Source organism: Miniopterus schreibersii, assembly GCF_964146895.1.
Source record: "Miniopterus schreibersii genome assembly, chromosome: 15".
NCBI lineage: Eukaryota > Metazoa > Chordata > Mammalia > Chiroptera > Miniopteridae > Miniopterus > Miniopterus schreibersii.
The window spans coordinates 13,224,338-13,247,205 of record NC_138115.1 but is presented as its reverse complement, the minus strand read 5'-3'; the positions used below and the strand labels follow the sequence as shown (position 1 = coordinate 13,247,205).

General features: G+C 49.6%; 1 protein-coding gene across 2 annotated transcripts in view; it reads left to right on the top strand.

The window, feature by feature from the left end:
- The window catches only part of FLNB (filamin B), a 128,917-nt gene extending 106,049 nt beyond the window's left edge, over nucleotides 1-22,868 (top strand). For both annotated transcript variants that reach the window (XM_081159520.1, XM_081159521.1), the window contains 12 exons: nucleotides 578-736; nucleotides 1,064-1,267; nucleotides 2,305-2,457; nucleotides 2,562-2,684; nucleotides 5,204-5,470; nucleotides 6,087-6,224; nucleotides 7,461-7,576; nucleotides 10,922-11,054; nucleotides 13,744-13,920; nucleotides 18,403-18,621; nucleotides 20,162-20,365; nucleotides 21,262-22,868. In XM_081159520.1, the coding sequence (XP_081015646.1) occupies nucleotides 578-736; nucleotides 1,064-1,267; nucleotides 2,305-2,457; nucleotides 2,562-2,684; nucleotides 5,204-5,470; nucleotides 6,087-6,224; nucleotides 7,461-7,576; nucleotides 10,922-11,054; nucleotides 13,744-13,920; nucleotides 18,403-18,621; nucleotides 20,162-20,365; nucleotides 21,262-21,449 (2,081 nt within the window). In that variant the 3' untranslated portion in view covers nucleotides 21,450-22,868. The remainder of the gene's footprint in view (nucleotides 1-577; nucleotides 737-1,063; nucleotides 1,268-2,304; nucleotides 2,458-2,561; nucleotides 2,685-5,203; nucleotides 5,471-6,086; nucleotides 6,225-7,460; nucleotides 7,577-10,921; nucleotides 11,055-13,743; nucleotides 13,921-18,402; nucleotides 18,622-20,161; nucleotides 20,366-21,261) is intronic.

Sequence of the window (22,868 nt, the reverse complement as noted above, 5' to 3'; positions counted from 1 at the left end):
GTGATTGCATGAATCCATGAGCCCAGAGATGCCCTTCAGCATCACTGCTGGAAAACTGAGGCTTAGAGAGAGAGTGGCTTAGCCAAGTTTTCATGTGGATATTCTAGGGCTGAGATTGAGGTTATCTGATTCAAGCCCTGCTGCTCACCTCTGTTGCGCTCGCTGTGCTCGGATCCTGCTCTCAGTGGGTCATAAAAAAGATGCACAGGATGAAGTTCTTGCCTGAGTTGTTTAGACCTGCCTGTGAAGCAGCCCGCAGTCCTGTGTGGACCATGATGAGTATATACCTGGGAAATGCCCAAGGGAATGGCAGGCAGGTGCCTTCACAGGCAAAGACTCCTTTAAAAAGTTGTCCTTGAGGACTCAAGGCTCCAGTTCCTGCCAGCATCTGGTCTTCCCCTTCCCCAGGCATACGTAGAAGTCATTCATTGTTGGTTAGGTCCACTAGGTGTGTTTTTTCAGTTGACTTTGGGTAGTTAATTCTGGCTGTTCACTGGTAAGCAGCATGTGGGGTGAAAGCTCCAGAGAGCTGGGTGACCACATGTGACAGGAGCCATGGTTGGGGGGTGTTTCCCAGATGACAGCAGACGGTGCTCTCAGGTGAAGTTGGGCTCTGCCGCCGACTTCCTGCTCGACATCAGCGAGACCGACCTCAGCACCCTGACGGCCAGCATTAAGGCCCCGTCTGGCCGTGACGAGCCCTGTCTCCTGAAGCGGCTGCCCAACAATCACATCGGTGAGCCCAGGCGGCCTTCCTGGATGGAGCTGGGACACTGGGTGGGAGCTGAGGATTCCTTTGGTCCTTTATTGGAGAATAGGTAACACCTTGGAGTGTGATGTGATAAACCTTCTGTGTCACACGCGTGATAAAAGTTCAGTGCATTTCCGTGTTGCCAGATTGACCACCCTCATGGACACTCTGGGGTTGCCAGAAAGTCAGGGAGTCATATTTCCATTCCTGCAAGTGTGTCTTCCTCCCAGTTCCTCTCCTATCTCCCCTTTCTCCCACCTCTTATCCCCTTTCCTCCACCTCTTACAAACCCTAATGTGTGCCCCGGTCCAGGCATCTCCTTCATCCCCCGGGAGGTGGGCGAACATCTGGTCAGCATCAAGAAGAACGGCAACCATGTGGCCAACAGTCCCGTGTCCATCATGGTGGTCCAGTCCGAGATCGGTGATGCCCGAAGAGCCAAAGTCTACGGCCGAGGCCTGTCAGAAGGCCGGACGTTTGAGATGTCTGAGTTCATCGTGGACACGAGGGATGCAGGTCTGTGGGGTGGACCCAGGGAAAGACCCAGGGCTTGCGGGGTTGAGCTGCTTTTTTGCTCAGGCTGCTTCATGTTTTCATCCTACCAACTCCCTTTTCTTTCCGAGCATCCTTTAAGCTGTCTGTCCTTATAACTGCATTATCATATAAACCCGATGACCACTGGCAAAGTAGATATTTTCTTTGTTTTCTAGATGAAGAACTGGAGGCTTACAGGGGTTAACAGCCTTCTGCTTCTGGCATTTGAACCCAGGGCCACTACAACTCACAGATTTCTTTCTCTCGTTATCTGTACTCCCAACATTGCTCTCAGCTTCCCAGGGTCTCTTGGGCTTATCCCAAGCAAGGCTGTTGGGCCAGCTGGCCAAGACCGTGTTCTGCTCACAGTGCTTTCGTGGAAATGAGGACTCTTCCTGTTTCCTCTTTGCGATGGTTTGAATTAGTCTGGGCCTCCCCAACCTATGCCACATCCAGTGTCTTCATCTTTCGCCTTCTTGAGTGATGACCATATTGGTGACCTCTAGACAAAGTCATAGTCCCAGGGGAAAGGGTTGGACAGATCCTGGTCATGATGTGCTGATGCTCCCTGTTTACTCCTCTTGTTAAACATTCATATCTGCTGTCTTAGTGGTCCCCTGGCTAGAGGTCCAGAGCAGCTTAACAATTCAGATTTTCAGGCCTATAGCTGGCGATGAACCCAAGAGGCAGTGCATGCTGTTCTTGGAGGCATGTGGGCAGAGTGTTTGCCCCAGTGGGTTCTGCAGGACAGGTGCTCCGTGGGATAGTAGTAGATATCCTCAAGAAAAGGGTTCTGTGGTCATAGTCATGTTCAGCAGGTTATTTTACTACAGGACTTCTCAGAGCCTTTAACCTGCTCCTCTGCCTGGGGCTCTCTCCATCAGGGATCACAGTTACTTTCTTTTTGCTCTCTGGGAATAACAGTATGAATTTCCAGGGTCAGATTTCCTTTCTGTATGTATTGAACTCCCCCTTCCAAATGAGTTGTTGTCAAAACAGCCCCGGCTACTGTGTTGCAGGTTATGGTGGCATATCCCTGGCGGTGGAAGGCCCCAGCAAAGTAGATATCCAGACCGAGGACCTGGAAGATGGCACCTGTAAGGTCTCCTACTTCCCCACTGTGCCTGGGGTTTACATTGTCTCCACCAAATTCGCTGATGAACATGTGCCTGGTATGTGTGGTCCCCTCTGCCCTCTCTGCCTGCTGCTTGGGTTTTCTATAAGGACTGTGCCTTGGGCTCTGGGTTGCTCATGGGGGCCTTCTTGGTTTTTGCAGGGAGCCCGTTTACTGTGAAGATCAGTGGGGAGGGGAGAGTCAAGGAAAGCATCACCCGTACCAGTCGAGCCCCATCTGTGGCCACTGTCGGGAGCATCTGTGACCTGAACCTGAAAATCCCAGGTGAGCACAAGGGGCCCATGGGTCAGGGCAGTGGTTGCTATTGGAAACCAAGTCCAGGCATGGCCCAGAACATACCATCCAAGTCCAGTATGGGTGACTTATTTTATTTTTAAAATTTTAAATTAATGTTTTTAATACTTATTTTCACAGAGACTCATTCAGGAAAAATAAATCTGCTTACCTGCTATGTTTTTCTTCTTCCAAATGAAAATAGCTTTGTTGTATCACATGGTGGGAGGGTGGGGGTGGAAATAGATAAGCTCTTAGATTTTAATTTAGTATTTGTGGAATAGAGTAATCTCAGTGAGAGATCTGGCCCTGCTGGTGCCAGTGTCTGGACGTATTAAAGAGATGTCAGGCCAGCAGCAGCCTTCTAATTCTCATTCATCTCTTTCATTCCTAGAATCAGAATGAGGGCTGTGCTGCAGGGCACATCTGGCCCTTCGGCCATAAATTGTTCCCCATGGGGCCAAATTAGTCAGTAAACTGCCATAGTCTTTCTGAAATGTGGCCCAGGTTCTTTCTGTAAAAAAATCCTTCAAAAGAGGGGTCGCTGTGTGAGTGGAGGTTCTGAGGCTCCTCTGCCCAGAAGCTGGCATGTGCTGTGCAGTTAGTTGCCCAGATTCTGTGAGATGGAAAATCTGGTCTTCAGATGACGCTCATGTTCTGGTCTGGAGAGCGGGCTCTTTTCCTGTCTTTCCTAACATGTCGTGTATCTATTTGTTCTGCCCTCTGAGCAATATTTGATGGGTTCTTCAAATTTTTGGTGTGTTGGAGACACAACGTCAGTTGTGTATGAATGTGGTAAAGGCCTCTGTGGTGTCCAGTCAGGATCACTTTAAAAGAGCTGTCTGGATTGTAACCATAAAGTTTCTTTTTTTTTTTTTTTAACATGCTTATTGATTTTAGAGACAGAGAAGAAGGGAGAGAGAGAGAAACATCGACCAGTTGCCTCTGGTATGCGCCCCGACCAGGGATCAGCCTAGGTATGTGCCTTGACCAGGAATCGGACCAGTGACCTTTTTGTGTACACGATGGCACTCCAACCAACTGAGCCACACTGGCCAGGGCCATAAAGTTTCTTTTTAATGAATACACAGGATTCCATTTTGTGTCTGGATGTCCCACCTTTCGTTGGGTTTTCTCATTTCACACGCACTCGCTTCCCTCCCTCCACTCCCATAGTCTGCTCTGTGACACTGGCCACTGCGCCCAGGCTGTTGTGACGTCGCAGTGGGGCTGCTGGGCCGGTGAGTTCAGGGGCTGCCATGCCTTGGCAGCCTGCCCTCCAGAACATGAGTTGGTGCCCGTTTCTCTGTTTCTCCACCAGCACTGGGCACTGTTTATCACTCTCACTTTGACCCATCTGATGGAAAAATACGGTTTCCAGTTTTCAATTTTATTTCTCTGGTCACTAGTGACAGGGGCTTCTCTTTTGCTTTCCACATCTCATTTTGCAAATTACCTGTTCTGTTCCCTTTGCCTCTTTGTGTCTTTATTTGTGTGATGTGGACAGTTACTTTTCCTCTTTAGTCTTTTCTGGCTCTTGACTCCTTTTTACCCTTTCCAGCTACTTGGTACCAGATGACTGGGTGAGACTCACTTTTCCCCTCGTTACCTAAATGATTCTCTCTTATCAGTTAGAATGGAGGATGACTTACCAGCTTCCAGATGTCCTTGGACCCAAGCCATGTGGAGTGGCCCTGTCCTCAACCTCCCTTCCTTTCCTTTCTCTGTCCTCAGGGCTCAAAGTCATGTGCTGCTCAGCCCAGATCCTGTAGGGCTGGAGGGTGCAGTTTCATGTCGCTTTAGGTGATGGCATTACTTGGTCCCCAGCATGTGGCGTGCCTGTGTCCACTCCGTCAGTGCAGGCACAGCCCTTGGCATGGCACGAGCACCTCGGGCGGAGGAGACGTGGCCTGCTTCCTGGTGTGGGCTCGCTCCAAGCTTTGCTCGCACATGGTTTCCCGTTTGCTGTTGGGACTGGCGTGTGTTCACCTGTTTCTCTAAATGCCTTTGTCTTGTTAACTAGAAGAATTGCCAAGCCTTCTTGACAGTAGGGAATGACAACTCTTGTGTTTTCTGCCCTAACCTGCCTATGGAAAAGAGCCCCTATGAGCATGACAATGGCCACATGTCACCTTTGGCTTAGAAACATCTGAGCTATCATAGTTTTTATATTTATGTGCAGTAGCTATCAGCTCCGGCTCCTGTTTGAAACTGATGTGTGGAATTAACTCAGCCCCAGCCAGGAAGGCTGTACAAGTACTCGGTGAAGCAAGAATTATCAGTGTCCCTAGAATGTTCTTTGCACTAGTGGCTGCAAGGGCCTAGCTCTTTCCATGCTGCCACAGCCACCCAGGGATCTGAGGGAGACAGGAGGGCAGGTGTCCAGACTGAGCACCCGACACCCCGAGCTGCACCCGCTTGCCCTCTGCTGCTTGCCTTGCACACCCTGTACTGCCTCGGGAGCTCACGTCAACCCTCTCTCCTTCCCCCAACCTTTCACTCCCTTTCAGAAATTGACAGCAGTGACATGTCGGCCCACGTCACCAGCCCCTCCGGCCGCGTGACCGAGGCAGAGATTGTGCCCGTGGGGAAGAACTCGCACTGCGTTCGCTTTGTGCCCCAGGAGATGGGCGTGCACACGGTCAGCGTCAAGTACCGCGGCCAGCATGTGACCGGCAGCCCCTTCCAGTTCACCGTGGGGCCCCTGGGTGAGGGCGGCGCCCACAAGGTGCGGGCAGGAGGCCCCGGCCTGGAGAGGGGAGAAGCAGGAGTCCCAGGTGAGCGGGGGCAGGCTTTGCACTTGAGAGGAGGCAGAGCTCAGCCTGGGGCGCGAGCACCCTGCCCTCCTCGCCCTGTTCTCAAGAGAAGGCTGTGTGTGCGAGATTCTGATGGGTGGTATTAAGGGGCATTCTTTAAAACAAGACTTCTCTGGCTAAGTTCATTCAGCTATTGCTCGTTTACCCAATGCTAACTAAACAAGTTTCTTACTGAGGGACTCCTTGGAATAGTTACTGTGTGTGGTGAGCCTTGGAGAAGGGGGACAGAGTAATCTCGCAGGGCCGATGTTCTGTGGAACACATTAGATTTCAACAAAACCCATTGTGAAGCGCCCTTCGAGTGGTGGTTGCTGGTTGGGAGGCCTGTGGGAACAAAACTAAACATTCTCACCTTTTTTTAGCTTGGTTTGGGTATGTTCAGAGATGCCCAGTGGCTCATGAACTTAGTGGTGTCATGGACGGTACCTAGGAAACATCAGCAGAGCCTTTGCTTGGGTTCTGCTGGGGTTGTGGAAAGAAAAGGCCTGTCAATAAAAGTAACCAAGCACTGCGGGTTTGGGTGAGAAGAGGGACCTCTGCCAGGCTCAGGCACTAACCAGGTGTTTCTTTGTCTCAGCCGAGTTCAGCATCTGGACCCGGGAAGCAGGCGCCGGGGGCCTGTCCATCGCTGTTGAAGGCCCCAGTAAGGCCGAGATTACATTTGATGACCATAAAAACGGGTCATGCGGTGTGTCTTATATTGCCCAAGAGCCTGGTATGTATTCAAGAACCAACTTAAGACATTTTCTTTGAGGTGGTTCGGTCATGAGGAACAGAAACCCACTGAGCTAGCTCAAGTAAAAGGAGTTTATCTCTATGGGCACATGAAGCACTGCCTGGAAATCCAGTGGCAAGAGATGCAGCCAGTCCTCTAAGGGCAGGAATTCTAGTTCTCACTGTCTCCTGTTTTTCTCTGTTAGCCTGTCTGCTTCGTGCTTCATTCATTTGCTTCATTCTTTCCACTGACCAGCCTCTGTGCCCATCCTCAGCCACTGGCTCGTGTGGCTGCTCCAAAAGAGGGGCTTTATATAACCAGCACCTGCACTCCCTTCAGCAGGGGTCCTTAACGCTTTATACCATGAACCCCTTTGGCATCTAAAGCCTTTGGGGACCCGCCTCAGGATAATGTTTGAAATACATAATATAAATTACATTGGATTATAAAAGAAATCAACTATATTAAAATGTAATTATCAGTATCACATACTAAGGTGTGCACATCTTCATCAATACAGTAAGTCTAAAATTGGGTAATGGCCTGTTAACTACCTTAATTTCAAAATAACTGAGTATAAATGACATGTCAAGGTATATGTAAAAGTGTAAAATGATACGAAAATATCGATGAACTTTGTTGGTAACAAAGTCACAAGTACTTTTATTATTTGTTTATTTTTAAATATGTCTTTATTGATTTCAGAGAGAGGAAGGGAGAGGGAGAGAGAGACAGAAACATCAATGATGAGAGTCATTGATCGGCTGCCTCCTGCACGCCCCCTGCTGGGGATCAAGCCCACAACCCGGGCATGTGCCCTGACCAGGAATCAAACCCCGATCTCCTGGATCATAGGTTGATGCTCAGTCCCTGAGCCATGCTGGCTGGGCACAAGTACTTTTAATGTGCTGTGGTTTCTCGTCTACATTTCTAAAGAAAGGAAATGCTGAATTTCAGCTAGAGCTTTAGTGAAAGCCAAGATATAATTTTTCTCTCAAGCTTCATGGATCTCCTGAGTTTTATACAGAGGCCCTTTGAGGGACCCTGTGGACCCATGCTAAGAATTGCTACCTTTGCCCAACTAAGAAAGTCATATTGGCCCAGCCTGAGCCAGGCAACTGGCCCTTAACCGATCAGCCATGGCCATGGAGAGGAGGGCGAGGGCTCTCGGAAGGCATTTTCACCCTAGGTAAAGAAGCAGCAGGCCTCACTGGAACCACTTTCTTGTCCCCACAGGTAACTACGAGGTGTCTATCAAGTTTAATGATGAACACATCCCTGAAAGCCCCTACCTGGTGCCGGTCATCGCCCCCTCTGACGACGCCCGCCGCCTCACTGTTATGAGCCTTCAGGTGAGACGCAAGGAAGCATCCATCTCCTTAGCCACACGGCAACCAGTGAGACCCTGGACTCCTGAGGCCGCTTCAATCTCCTTCAGGGCTGAGGGTCCCAGCCCATGTTGACCACAGATGTTGCCCATTGTAGGGAAGTGTTCCCTTGGCAGGGTCAGCTCCCCACACAGGACAGGAGACAGTTGGGGAGCAAAACAGAGCCACAGTCAATAAAACACCTCAGTGTTTGGGGACAAGTTGGTTTTTTAAATATTTATTCAAGAGAAACAAAGGAGACCTGTTAATAATTAGTTAAGGGCTAGGGAGAGCTTTCAAAACAAAACACAAAACTAACAGCCAGTGATGTTTAGCCTGCAATTATTGACTTCTTTTTCCTCCAGGAAGTCAGTTGTGTTTTGTTTTATTATGATTTATTTATAATAAGTGCGTAAGGCACTTTGCTAAGAACTTTATCAGTTTTACTTCATTAAATCTTTGCAACTCACCTTGCCTGGTGATTAGGTTTTCTCTTGACCCCATTTTAAAGATGGAAAAACTGAGGTACAGGGAGCTTATGGCTACTAGAAACCAGCTAGTATGAGGCAGAGTGAGTTCTTTGTGGCTCCAGAACAAGTGGTCTTAACTGTGGTCTCCTTAATCCCCACCTTGGCATTGTGGCAAGTGGCTGCATAGTCCAACCTATTGCAGTGCCAGGAAATGCAGCTTTACCTCCTATCTTAAACAGGACTGAACTCAAGTTTGCATTGGAGCCTTCAGCCAAACTAAGAACCATTGTGGGATGCCTTTGAGCCTTTGCTCAGGACACTGAAAAATAATTAGATGTCTGAAGCAGAAGTGGCAATTCAGTTGTGGAAAAGCACCAGAATCTCTCAAAAGTATGATATCTGGTTAAAGGGCTTTCTAAATAGCCTTCAACCTCCCTCCCCCTAGGTCTTAAAAATCCTGGATTGACTGAAACCCAGTCTCGTACCTCAGATGGGTGATCCAGTTCCTACACTTGGTTTACATTTGAGATGTTAACCTCTCCCTGAGGGGAACTGGTACCGCTAGTCATTCCAGACATGAGGACCCAGACAGAACCCCAGCCAGGATCACGGTCCACAGATTGAAGAGGCCTCATCTGGAGAGTACCAGGGTGCCAGCTGGTCGCCGTGGTGCAGATGTTTTTCTTGTGTTTCATTTAAAGGCTTCTTAACAGAAGTTCCTTGTGTGGCCGACTTATCTAAAGCCTAAGGAGGGAGATAAACCCAGCATTTGTTGAGGGCAGAGAGTTGCCTTCATGCATCTCGAAGATTTCTTTTGGATCTTCCGAGGTGTTTATCTCCCTCTTGAGGGTTTAGCGGCAAGCGGATTCAGGTAATGTAACTGGTTCTGTCAAAGGGAGCTGGTTTGTGGAAATCCTCTCCAGCGAACTTTTCTGTGGAGTCCTCTCATCGCAGTTTGGTCGTAAATATTTAAATAAGTATGCAGCAGGCTGTATGACCGGCTAGCAGGAGCGACGTGTGTGTCAGCTTCGTCCCCTGTTCTTCCTCGGGTCACTTGATGCCGAGCGATATGTAAATTATTTATTGGAGATTTGCTGGAGGCCTGCACAGCAACATCTGGTGCTGGTTAGGAAAGAGAGGCACATATTGTTTTGTCTTGCTTTTGAGGCTTTTTAGAAAATTGGAGTCGGCTGGCATTTTGTGGAGAAGTGGGTGGAGGGATGGGGCCGATCTGGTGATCAAAGACAACTTAATTTTGAGTTTGGTCTGTAACCCCAGTCTATGACCTCTAGGGTTGTGCAGTCTAATAGGATGTTCTGCAACAATGGAAATGCCCCACATCTTCTCTTTGAAATGTGGCTAGTGTAACTGAGGAACTGAATTTTAATTATTTAATTTTAATTTATTTAAATTTAAGTATGCAGTGATAAAGCCACATGTGGCCAGTGAATGCTGAATTGGGCAGTCCAGCTTTAGTGCCTCGCTTCTGAGATGTGGGCCTTGGACCAGCAGCCTCGGCATCGCCTGGGAACTAACTAGAACCCCAGGCCCCACCCTACACCCTCTGGATCAGAATGTGCATGTTAACAGGACCCCTGGGTGCTTTGATTGCACATTAAGTGTGAACCCTGCTGTTTTAGAGTCATCTGAGCAGTGGCTGTCCAACCAAGTTTACATCAAAACTGCTGACTTGTAAAATGTTGCTGTTCAGGATTGGCTGACCTGAAAATATCTTAAACACCTAAGCTTCTAATCCCTTCTTCCCAGAGAGGCTATAGTTTCCGAGACAAAATGTAGAGAGTGAAACTGATCCAGTGACTAGCAAAAGTTATACTTCTCTCTCTCTGTTTTTTAGGGGTACAGACAACTTCAAAATGCATATTAACAGTTAACAATAAGCTGACATTTTTGAGCCTTCCTATGTATGGGCCAAGCACTGTGCTGAGTGCTTTGAGCGCATAACTTCATTCCATCCTCACAGCAGCTCTCTGAGATAGACTCAGTTATTACACACAGTTTACACATGAGGAGACTGAGGCTGATCAAGGTTAAACAGTAGCTTAGTTATATAGCTGGGAAATGGGAGTGGCCCAGGGCCTGCTGATTCGTAACCACGGTGCAGTACTGACTGCTTTCCATGCACGTGTATCCCTTTACACGTTTATTAAAAGTTCTCTCCATTCCTACCTTCCAGGTAAAAAATAGCAGATATGAAACTTTGTTCATGTTACTGAGTGCATGGTTTTATCAGCTGCCAGTCTCCTCCTAAAGGGGGGGCCCTAATTTATTTATTTATTTTTAATATATTTTTATTGATTTTTTTTTTTAATTTTTTTTTTAGAGAGAGGAAGGAAGAGGGATAGAGAGATAGAAACATCAATGAGAGAGAAACATCGATTGGTTGATTCCTGCACGCCCCCTGCTGGGGATCGAGCCTGCAACCTGGGCATGTGCCCTGACCGGGAATTGAACTGGTGACCTCTTGGTTCATGGGTTGACACTCAACCACTGAGCCACACCGGCTGGGCAGGGCCCTTATTTTTATTTTTTTGATGACCTGTTTAGGCTGCTGAAACAATAGTCCTATTGATTGGGATGTCTTGAGTCTCCAAACCCTGTAACCTCTTCCAGCCTGAATCAAGATGGTTTGGGCACAAGACCGTGCAGATATGTGTCTCTGCTTTCTTATATTTAATACTGGAAATGTGAAATGACCCACCTGCTTCTGTTGTTGGATGGGGTTAAACATGCTGGGCTTATTTGCATGAGCACTGTTCCCGGAGTCCCAGGTCGGGTCAGCGTGTGCTACTGAGCAGGAACGCCGAGAACCGTAACCTTGTCTAATGTATTAAATTCTCAGGAATCGGGATTAAAGGTTAACCAGCCAGCCTCCTTTGCTATAAGGCTGAATGGAGCAAAAGGAAAGATTGATGCAAAGGTGCACAGCCCCTCCGGAGCCGTGGAGGAATGCCATGTGTCGGAGCTGGAGCCAGGTAAGCAGGAGGCAGGCTCTGCGGTTCCGGCACCACCGCCTCCCCGGGAACGTGTCTGCCAGCGTGCACCCTGACAGGACCGCCGGCCTCACCACGGCCAGGGAGCCCTCCAATTCCCTTTGCTGTTATTGCCAGACATTGTTTGTAGATTAGGGTATAAACATTGCCAGGGACAGACAGGGAGATACTTTGAGAGATTTAATATCCTCTCTTTTTCTCTTATTTTTGTTCCTGTTCCTTCCCCTCACTCTTTTTTCTTTTTTTCCCAAATACTGCTTTGTTTTCTGTTTTTCAGATTCCTTTCACATTAGTCATTGTGATTTTCTGTCATATTTTAACAAAATCTTACAGATTTTATTATATTGTTGAACTTATGAATAAGTACACTCTGACCTGACTTCACGGTAAGGGAAGTTTAATTGATGTTCATCTTTAAATTTAAAAGAGAATCTGGGTCTCCAGGATGCTTCCTAGGAGGCCCAGGATGCTTAATGGCATAAGATTTTCTTGCCTGCTGCCTTGATGTATGGAATTCTGATTTCAATCAACTTTAATGAGACATTTTGTCAGTGAACATTTAGTGTCAGAGACGTGGCAGGAAGGTAAGGCTGAGTGAGACGTGATTCCTGCCCTTAAAGAGGAGCCCAGAGTCAAGTAAGGACCTGGCCACAAGCCTGCAGAACACTGGTGAGGACCCTGTGTGATCACCGATACCACAGGAGGATTGAGAGCCAATTGGTAAAATTGGTTAGAGCAGGAAAGGAAATGGTTTGGGCCTTGGCAAGGTCAGGGGGGCTTCTCAGAGGAAGTGAATTGACTGTGGGCCCTAATGCAAGAGGAAGAGCCCTCGGATCACTGCCCTTATTGGGCATTTGCTGTGTGCCCTGCTGTGTGTACAGAAGGCAGAGATCAAGGACCCACGTTAGCATTTAGATGTCTTTCTCCAGCTGGGCAGAAAAGGAAAGGGAAGTGAGGAGCCTCAGAAGGCATAAATGTGGGGGTAGGTGCCCTGATCAGATCTTGGTTTGGTTTAAGTCTGACCATGTCATAAAGGATGTGTTGGAGTATCTGAAAGGCAGAGTGGCAAGCCGATGCTCCCAGAGTGGTCCATTTCAGAAAATAACATGAATCAGCAGTGTTGGAAACAGAGAAGGGGGGACTTGAAGCCAGAGAACTATAACACTTGGTGACCAGATGGCCATAGGGAATGCAAGTGAATTCAGAAAGGTTACATGTAGCTTGGTGCTTGGGTAGAAAGATGTTGATTAAGTTAGCAAAACTAGGGACAGCCAGACATGCCTGGGTGAGAACTGGTCAAGACCCTAAAGGCACTTTATAAGGCCTTCTGAGAAGTTTTGCAGTGTCCCCCAGATATCCAAGTAAGGATGTTTAATAGATCTCTAGAGCCATTGGGATTTAGCAAACAAGTGAAGTTTGGTATCTGAGACCGCCAGCATGCCACAGTTAGGGTGCTGTTGGTTGCAAATTAACACCCAACTTAAGCCAACACACAATAAAGGGGCCTGTTAATTCCCATAACTGGAAAATTCAGGTTCTAAGGTGAGCTTCAGCAACAATTTAATTCAGCCATTCAGCGATGTCCTCCAAGACCCCAAATATCTCCGCTCTTTCTTCTGCTTTGTGGGCCTCACTCTGAGACTGGCGTTCTTGGTGACAAGATGGTTGCCGCAACCCCAGATTTCCCATCTTCACACCACACCAATCAAGAGAGACGTCTCTCCTGAAGAATCTTTCTCAGAAGCCTAAGATACTCCTTTTCCAGAGGTCTCCAGCAAACTTCCCTCTTATCTCACGGCACACTGCACACCCATGCCTGTTCCCAAGCCACTTTCAGTGGCTAAGTGCCATGTGCTGATGGATGACTTGGGGAAAGAGGGATCTCGCCCCCCTCTCCCCTGTAGCTTGGTCCAATCGGGCCATACCTGGCGTGGGGGCGGGGTCCCCTTCCTGTGAAGCACACAGGCTTTAAGAGAGGAGGGGTGGGTACCCAGGTAGCGGCTCTTGGGAAGTGCAGTGTTGAAAGGTGTGGGTGGGCGGTTGCCCGTAGATGTTCACCTCTGGAGAGAGTACCAGGGGAGAAGGGACGAGGGTTTGGGTAGAGCTTTAGGGGGCAGAAATTCTGAAGGGGTAAAGGGTGAGTAGGGAGGGAGAAGAGCAGGCTGCCTGCATCCCAGCGAGTGCTTCAAGGAGGAAGAGCGGGCAGGTGGTGCAGGACAGATGGATGTGTCCATGTCAGTTAACAGTTATCTTGCCACATGCTGTGGCCCAAACTCAGTGAAAAACCTGGCTGTTACCCTGGGGGCAGTTGCTAGCCTGGAGCTTAACTCAGGAGCATTAACCCCAGTTGGAGCCACTTTTTCCCCAAGGGGCCAAGTGGAGAAACTTTGCAAGAAGTGAGCTTTCCATAAAGGAAGTGTTCTTCTGAGGCAGAGACCACAGAGGATTAAACAACCTGCGATTTGGATGCATTTCCCAAAGGGCTGACTGAGGACACACGGATAGGCCCATCTGGTTTTGAAATCCAACCTGCCGGGCTTTCAGTAGAACCGTTGTCGCATTAAAGATTTAAAATTGGCCGCGTCAGGTTGGCTTCCTGTCCTTTGTCCTCGCTTAACTCAGGGGTGTCCATCCGCCCGCTTTTACCCTGTGCTTCTGCTCACTCTCGTAGATAAGTACGCTGTTCGCTTCATCCCCCACGAGAACGGCGTCCACACGATCGATGTCAAGTTCAATGGGAGCCACGTGGTTGGAAGTCCCTTCAAAGTGCGCGTCGGGGAGCCCGGACAAGCGGGGAACCCGGCCCTGGTGTCGGCCTACGGCACAGGACTTGAGGGGGGCACCACAGGTAACGTACTGCTTCTCCCTGGTCTTTAACGAGCCGGCTCCGGGGACAGAGCCAGATGGCAGTCTCCAAGCCTTGTTCGCGCTGTCCCCGGGGACACTGGGATAGGCACACTTCGGAGGCTGTCGTACCTCGTTACTGTTTGTCGTGCTTCAGCTGGCTTTCTTTGCCAAGTTCCTTGACTGTAGGGCCAGGATGCTGATGCTGATAGGAGTAGGGCACAGCTCCATTCATTTTGAGGGTTTCTTTGCCTGCACAAAATTCATGATGCATGTAACAGGCCTCCTGGGAGGTCCGCTACCTGTTAGTGCCTTTAGTGGTCCCCAGGCTCCCAGAAACACATTGAATTGGCAGTAAGACCTGTCACGGTCTATCTCCTCTTTTTATTCTCTGATCCTAATGACGGAGGAGAAAAGACTGAAACAGTTGAAGAATTCTGGCATTTTTGGACTCATTACAATTTATTTTTAACCTTTGTACAGATGGGACAGGTTTGATTATGAAAAATTTAGGCAGCGAGGAAGTATATAAGGTGAAACGCATTCCGTCTCTGCATCTCCTTCCTCCCTCCTGGTCCAGGAGCAAACACGGCTAACAGTTCAGGGGAGGCCCTTGGGACTGTCTCTGTCAGTCTTCATTCTTGGCCGCTTGGTTGCTTAGCCAGTCGGTTCACTAGAAAGGTAGACATATACTGTGTCTTAATACAGAAATAATCTTAATGTCCATATTGTTGTACAGTTTGCTATTTTCACTTGACTTTTTTTTTTTTAAATATATCTTTATTATTTCAGAGAGAGGAAAGGAGAGAGAGAGAGAGAGAGAGAGAGAGAGAGAGAGAGAGAGAGAGAAACATCAGTGATGAGAGAGTCATTGATTGAGTGCCTCCTGCACGCCCCCAACTGGGGATCGAGCCCGCAACCTGGGAATGTGCCCTGACTGGGAATTGAACCCTGATCACCTGGATCCTAGGTTGATGCTCAACTGCTGAGCCACGCCCAGCTGGGCTTCACTTGACATCTTAAAGAATTTTCCATGTCAAAACATACAGATCTCCCCCTTGTAATGGCTGCAGTTGGTGTTCAGACAGTGAACCTAGAGGTGGGTGTCCAGTGTGTCACCATTATAGAGAGTTCCAGGGAGCTTATCCAGTTATGCTTCTCTGCAGGGAAAGGCCACAGGCACCGGCTACCTGGGACACAGTTTGCATGTGGGTGTTGCTTTGGCCCCCAGGAAGGCTGCCCAATCCCAGTTTCTTGAGCCCCTTGTGTGTGTACACTGCTCTTAGTCTCCCCAGTGCAGTGAGTGGACAAAGCAGACCCACCTCCCCATGGCAGAGGCATGAGTGGCCATGGTTACCTGGGGTGTGAGTGTCCTAAGTGGCCCAGGTGCCCTCCCCAGGTGCAGGAGTGACTTGACCTGCTGATGTTCCATCTGGGACTCTGGCCAGACAGTGGCCCAGCAGAACCACCCATTGGGGGTGGCGTGCTTCCAGACTCCTCAGGCCCATCTGGCTCCACACTGAACTCTGGTCCAGCAGCTTGTCCTTTGTAAAAGGCATAGTATGGTTTCACCCTAAGCAATGTCCATTTTACAGATGAGGAAAGTGAGACTTGAAAGATTGAGTCACTCCCCAAAGCTTACTTAGCTGGAGAGGGCAGAACCAGGCATCAGCCCAGGTTCCACACCTTAGAGCCTATACCTTTCACCCCTAAGTTTTGCTGCCTCCCCAAATGTCTGGCTCACCCGGGGCAGTGACTGCACCCTGCCCACTTTGTGGTGGTGGTGGTGGTGGTGGTGGTGGTCATAAACCAGGACCCCTGTCCTCCCAGCTGCCCTGGAATGTTTCCTAGGCAGTCGTATAAGCATTTGGCCCCTGGCAAGCCACCCACCATCGAAGCTCAGGTGGGGTCCTCCTGGCACTTGGAGCCACAGCAGGCCTTGGACCAGAACCCACAGCAGCCACTGAGGTCTCCTGCAGCTGCCAGCAGCCACCTCACCCTCCTGCTGGGTCACACCTGCTGTGTTGGGGCCTCTGGGCTTCCTCTTGGCTGTTCACAGGCCTTCTCGGGAACTCTGGTTTCAGGCTGTGTTTTGCAAGCCCTAGATGCTGCTGAGAGGAGCTGGTCTTGCAGGGAGACTCCCAACCAGGAGGGAGAGGTACAGAGCACGCCTGTTTCAAACCCTGTGTAAATATTGCTCTTGTCAAGGGGAAGGCGTCTTGTTTTTCTAGCCCTCCTGCTCCCAAGCCTTTTCCCAAATATCCTTCGCAAGATTACACAGCTGCAGTGTGCGTGGAATGAAAAGGTGGCTGTGCTCGGCTGCCGGAGGGCCTGGCATCCTGACCTTCTGGACAAAGCAAACTTCCCTGTGTTTTCATGGGTGGACTTGCTGTATCTTTTGGCTCAAGCTTTAAATGGTCCATTCTGCAGGTTTGGGAGCAGGGGCGTGTGGAGAATTTGGGGTGGGACTCTGCTGCAGAGGGGTCGAGAGGTCGGGTGTTAGACCAAGGAATTCCAGACTCTCTGGGCTGAGAGAGCAGTTTTCCTGATGAAATGTGCCAGGAACCCCAATGTGCATGAACAGAGAGCCTCCTCCCCTCCTCTCCTACCTTGAAGACGGAGTAGGGCTGCATTACACACGCATGACCCTCCTAGGAACTCAGCTGTGCATGCAGGGTGCTCAGGATGTTTGGGGTGTCAGTGGTTCCAGCTGGAGGCAGTGGCGAGGGGGACTCCTGTTTGTGGATCCTCTCTCCGGTCTTCTCTCGGGCAAGTGCGTCAGCTCCACGTTGAGCAGACCTCGTGTTTAACTCCTGTTGTGCCACTCTCTGGCTGCGGGACTCAGGGTGAGTTATTTGGTCTCACTGAACCTTCGCTTCCTTCCTATAAAATGGGAATAGTGAGGGAGCCCACGTGGCAGGTTGTTCCATGTAGCTCTTCCTCTAATTCCTTATTTCCCTTTTCCCACTGCATCTTCCCTGCCTTCCACGCCCTCACAGTCAGGAGGAACTGATTTTTCTCAGGAATGGAGCCTCTTGTTAAAAGGGTGGGGCTTCTTTCACAGCAGCCAGGTCTTCTCATCTCCACTTTAAAAATGTCTTTCCGTGGTCGCCTTGCAGCTGCTTCCTGGGAGTGCTGTTGGTACTCTTCACCACCGCCCTTCCCACTCAGCTCGCTGCAGCAGCTGCTGCCCGAGGGGCTCACAGTTTAGATACAGGGCTGAAATGGGGGTGAGCAGGGTGCTGGGACAAAGCCTCGGGAGCTTCCAGAAACAGCTGGGTTGTGTTTGAGAGTTGCATGATAGCAGCTCCTTTGTTTTATTGATAACCAGAACAATAATTCTTTCTCTGGCCTGGGAGCTATAATTAAACCAAAATAGTTCCCAGCTGGGGCCTGTCCAGGGCTCAGGAAAAAGCACAGCCCTGCGTGGGGCTGCTGTGCCAGGGATGCCGCATAGAGGACATTGTAGCAGGCACACAGCTGGTGTCTGGGCCTCCAAGTGCCCCTCACGGACCAGCTCATCCCCCTCAGGACTGGAAAGGGGCCTGAGGGGGTGGGGGCTTTCGCAGGGCGTTGGGCTCAGGCAGGAATGCTGCGTGGTCATCAGTTGGCACTCTTGCCCAGCTTTCCTTCTGTCCTACAGGGGCCTATGCAGGAGGCCCTCCTGGGCTGGGTAAGAGGTAGGGTGTCCTGGGGCTGCAGTTAGGGCATCTAAGGCCGCCATGCTTCCACCCAGTGGCCAAGAGATGGGCCTGGGTTCTGGCGCTGCGCAGACTGTTCAGATCCCAGCTCTCACTTTGTAACTCTGATTGGCAGGGACTGAACCTCCCTGAGCCTCCGTGTCCTTTGTTAGCAGGCTCTAGAGCCTGAATGCTGCCAGTGGTGCTCAGTTAGCCACAGCTGCTTTGCTGGTCCTGCTCTCGTTGCTGGTATTATTCATTGCAAACGAGGGCGGGTGACAGATCCTAGTGGCTGTTCCAGTCTCCAGCATGATGTCTGGGTCAAGGACCCTGTAGAGGAAGGAGGGGCGCTCAGACTCTTTGGCTTCTCCAAGTCCACCCAAAGGAGGAAGGAAAGGTCAGAGGGGCCCACGCTTCCCCACCCCCTAGAGGCAGAGCTGGACCCTGGCGGCTGAAGCAGCACTTCAGGCTCACAATGACCCTCAGGCTTCTCGCCCTCGGCCACCACTCATGCCCAGAAGAGAGAACAGGGTGTCCAGGCAGTGGGTGCTGGTGGGCGAAATGTCAGCCGCACTCCTGCCTGGGCCTTGGAAAGGGAGTTACCAACCCCAGGGCCTGCAGCTCCCTGTGCCAGGAGTTCAAAGCTAGTACTGGTGGGTTCCCATGCCACTAAAGTGACCATTCTTTGAGGGATCCTGTGTGTGCCCGTCACTACTTCAGTGCCCCTAGGAGAGCTCCCCAAACCCTACCCCCACCATCCCTCCAAGCCATCAACATGGTATTTACTCCCGCTTCCTTTCTCCCAGGTACCCAGTCTGAATTTTTCATCAACACCACCCGAGCAGGACCAGGGACGTTATCCGTCACCATCGAAGGCCCATCCAAGGTTAAAATGGATTGCCAGGAAACCCCAGAAGGGTACAAAGTCATGTACACCCCCATGGCTCCTGGAAACTACCTAATCGGCGTCAAATATGGTGGGCCCAATCATATCGTGGGCAGTCCTTTCAAGGCCAAGGTGACAGGTAACCAAATACCTTTGATATTATATTATTCTCTGCTCCCTTATCAGAATATCAACAGAGCTATTTGATAGTAGAAACTGTGGATGATTTTAGATATGTTGAATCTACTTTGAATCCTGATTGTAAAGAAATGGTAGGGCCCTGGCCTGTGTGGCTCAGTTGGTTGGAGTACACCAGGGGGTGGTGGTTCAGTTCCCAGTCAGATACCCAGGTTGCGGGTTCAATACCCGGTCGGGCCATGTGCGGGAGGCAACTGATTGAAGTCTCTCCCTCACATTGATGTCTCTCTCTCTCCCTTCTTCTCTCTAAAAAATCAATTAAAAAAGAAAAAGAAATGGTAGGACAGGTAGAGGGGGGTGTATGTTTGAAACTTGCAAAATATGTAGGTAGAAGTAGAGTGTGGAAGTTGAGAAAGCACGTTAGATGGGTTCTGTCTCTAATAGAAAAAAAGAAATGCTTACATATTTGAAATCTTACGTATTTGTTTAGATCAGGGCCTGGGAAAAAATCCCCTCAATCATTTCCCTTCACTTTAAAAATAATAAAAAGTTTTTATTAAATTTATAAAAATGTGCTTCCTTCAGAACACTGGGAAAAATACCAAACAGTAAAACCACCTCACAGCCTCCATCAAGGTAACCACCATAAGTATTGTGGTAAATTCCTCCCACGTGTCTCTCTCTGTTTAATTCACTATCATATAAGCAATATAAGTTCACTGCTGAAAATTTAAAAATTCAGATAGAAAAATCATCGTCTCGTCCTGGCCGAGTAGCTCTGTTGGAGCCTTGTCCTGATACACCAAGATTACGGGTTTGATCCCCGGTGAGGGCACATATAAGAATCAACCAATGAATACATAAATAAGTGGAGCAACAAATCGATGTTTCTCTCTCTCTCCCTTCCTCTAAAAATCAATCAATAAAAAATTTTTTAAAAGGAAAAAAGAGCCTGGCCAGGTGTGGCTCAGCAGTTGAGCATCGACCTAGGGTCCAGGAGATCGGGGTTCGATTCCCTGTCAGGGCACATGCCCAGGTTGCGGGCTGGAGCTGATCAATGACTCTCATCATTGATGTTTCTATCTCTCTCTCTCCCTCTCCCTTCCTCTCTCTAAAATCAATAAAGATATATTTTTTTAAAACAAGGAAAAAAGAAAAATCATCCCCTTCCATGCAGAGAATCATTTTGATGTTTACCCTTTCAGACATCTACGCTGCGCATGCCTATAAGCTCTGCACTGCTTATACGTAGAGTGCTTGATACAGATGGAAACGTGGGTTCTGCCAGGTGGCACGTGGTTATGTGGGAGGGATTTCCAGGCCTCCTCAGCCAAGGCCAGACTCGTTCATTTGCCCAGAAAGCTGGAACCTAGTTGCGTGGGGCAAGACCCCAGGGGGATTAGAAGACATTCTGGGCGTGAGAAGGGGAAGTGGTGGCTTTTGGATCCAGGTGTTGGGGTGCGGGGGCACTTTCCTTCTCTGGCTGAGAGACCCACTTGGCCTGGTCATTCATGCCCTCCTCCCTCCCTTTCATGTCCTAGGCCAGCGTCTGGTCAGCCCCGGCTTGGCCAACGAGACCTCATCCATCCTGGTGGAGTCGGTGACCAGGTCCTCAACAGAGACCTGCTACAGTGCCATCCCCAAGGCATCCTCAGACGCCAGCAAGGTGACCTCCAAGGGGGCAGGGCTCTTGAAGGCCTTCGTGGGCCAGAAGAGCTCCTTCCTGGTGGACTGCAGCAAAGCCGGTAGGAAGCCTGGTCCTGCTCGAGGGTGGGAGTGGGGGCAGCTGAGCACCCACCATCTACTCTGGTCTTCCCTGCTCTGGTCTGCAGTGCCCACCCCCCCATGTAACAACCATTTGCAAGTAACCGTGTTTATTGCCCTATTCTTTTGCACTTAGTATTTTTAAATATTTCTCCTCCTTCTTGATTTTTTTTCTGCCACTAATTGCTTCAAACTTAATAGCTGTTTGAACTTGGGTATTTGCTCAAGTATCAGTGGTTAGTTGCCTGGGTTCTGGCATCTAGCACATCTGGGCTGGAAACCTGGCTGGCTCTACCACCCACTCACCCCTTCCTTCCTCCCTCCCCCCCTCCCTTCCTTCATCCCTCCCACCTCCCCTCCTTCCTTCCTCCCTTCCTTCCTTAAATGCCATGTGACCTTGGGAAAATTACTGAATCTCTTTCTAAAAGTCAGTTTCTTCTCTAAAATAGGAGTGATAATAGTACCTTCCATAAAGTTCTTATGAGAATAACTGAGATCAGAACAATCTACACCTACATCGATAGCCCTTATTATGTGCCAAGGATGTCACATATAATGCTCCTCACAGTGAGCCCGTGAGGCAGGTGCTAGTGTCATCCCCTGTTTACAGATGGGGAAGCGAAGACCCAGGAGGTGAAGTTCCATGTCCAAGGTCACCCAGCTGGGAAGTGGCAGGGCAGGGATTTGAACCTACAGTGTTGGGCTCTAGGAGTCCTGCTCATAATCACCACACTCTCCCACTTCTCAGGTCCCCAGCATCATCATAGAAGCTCAACAGACAGTAACTGGTATCATCCTTTGGCTCCCATCTCCCCTTCTCTTCCTCTGCCTTCTGGGATTCATCCTCACTGAATAACCACCTTCCTCTGCCTCCCAGGTTCCAACATGCTGCTGATCGGGGTCCACGGGCCCACCACGCCCTGCGAAGAGGTCTCCATGAAGCATGTGGGCAACCAGCAATACAACGTCACATACGTCGTCAAGGAGAAGGGAGATTATGTTCTGGCCGTGAAGTGGGGAGAGGAGCACATCCCCGGCAGCCCCTTCCATGTCACGGTGCCTTAAAACAGTTCTCGTCAAATCCTGGGAGGAGTTTCTGGTGGTTGCTTTTGTTGCTTGTTTGTAACTCATTTTATACAAAACCCTCGGCCTGTTTGTGGGTCTGAAACCCCATCCCGAAAACATTGCCATTCTAAAGTGCCTTCAGAAAGAAATCCTAGACTTGACTCTTTAGAGACGTGTTGGGGACTCTTGCGACATGCAAGCTCGTTCAATGGCCTGAGCCAATCTGACCTCTTGTGGCGCAGATCATCCCCTGCAGACAGACCAAGAACATGGGCAAAGCTGGTGTTAAAAATGACACTGGGTACCAATTTATGAAACCAGGCTGGGAGGCGGGGCAGGGAAGGAGAGGAGACCTAGTTTAGGTTGTCGTTTAGAAAAGTAGATGGTTTAAAGCTGGCTTCATCCCTCCCAGTGCCCACAGTATGTAAGAAAAGGCTGTTAGGTGAACACATTGCTTTAACTCATTCCCACCCCACACTGCTCTGTGGCCTGTTTACGACATGGTGGCAGACTGGCCTGAGTGGCTTTCTGCCTCCTCTCCCTCAGTCTGCTGATTATTTCCCTGCAGAGTCAGAACTGTGACCATCCTGGCAGCCATGTCTTTGTTCTTGCTTTTAAAATCCGTTTCAGTCTCGGTCTGAGGAAACTGCAGTGATAAGCAGCCCCCACTTGCCAAAGATCCCTTTTTTAACCAACACTAGCCCTTGTGTTTAACACACACTCCAGTCGCTTGTCAGTGTGATGAGCCTCACCAACACGTTCAAGGTGACCGAGGGGTGTCCATGTGTTAGCACAAGTCTTCACACTCCACACCCATCCCAGTCTGCCTCGGGGGTCACTTTTTCTGGAAAATAATTACAGCTAGGAAAGACTGAAACTCCTGCCGACCTTTGGTCTGAGTCAGGGACTTGCTGAGGGTGTGGGAAGGACAGCAGCTCATTGGTGTCCTTTACTGTTTGGCAGAAATAGTAAAAACTGTGTAACCAATGGTGGCTGCGTATTTGGCCCTGACCACGTGTCATCCAGATGGTATTTGGAAAGCAATATGCAGACACCTTTATGCACACATGCTTCGGAATAGTTAAAGTGTTCGGGACACTGGCTGGCTGCAGGGCCCAGGTGTGGTGTGGTCTGGGCAGGCAGACCCTCTGACTTGCTGCTCCATCCTGAGGAAGTGGCACTAGTTGAAAGTGCCTCTGTGGGTGGGACAGGGGGCTGGGGTGGGGAATCTTCACCGAGGGATAGCAGCTGGGGGCCAGTGTTGGCAAATGCCCAATATTAGAAACAAGCGACCAGAAGCCTTACATGAAAGGCCCACAGGCCTCGTAAACTGGGCCGTGGAAGCGAAACTGGAATCAAATGCCGACTGTAAATTGTATCTCATAACTTATTAAATAAAATGTTTGTTCCTGAAAGCTC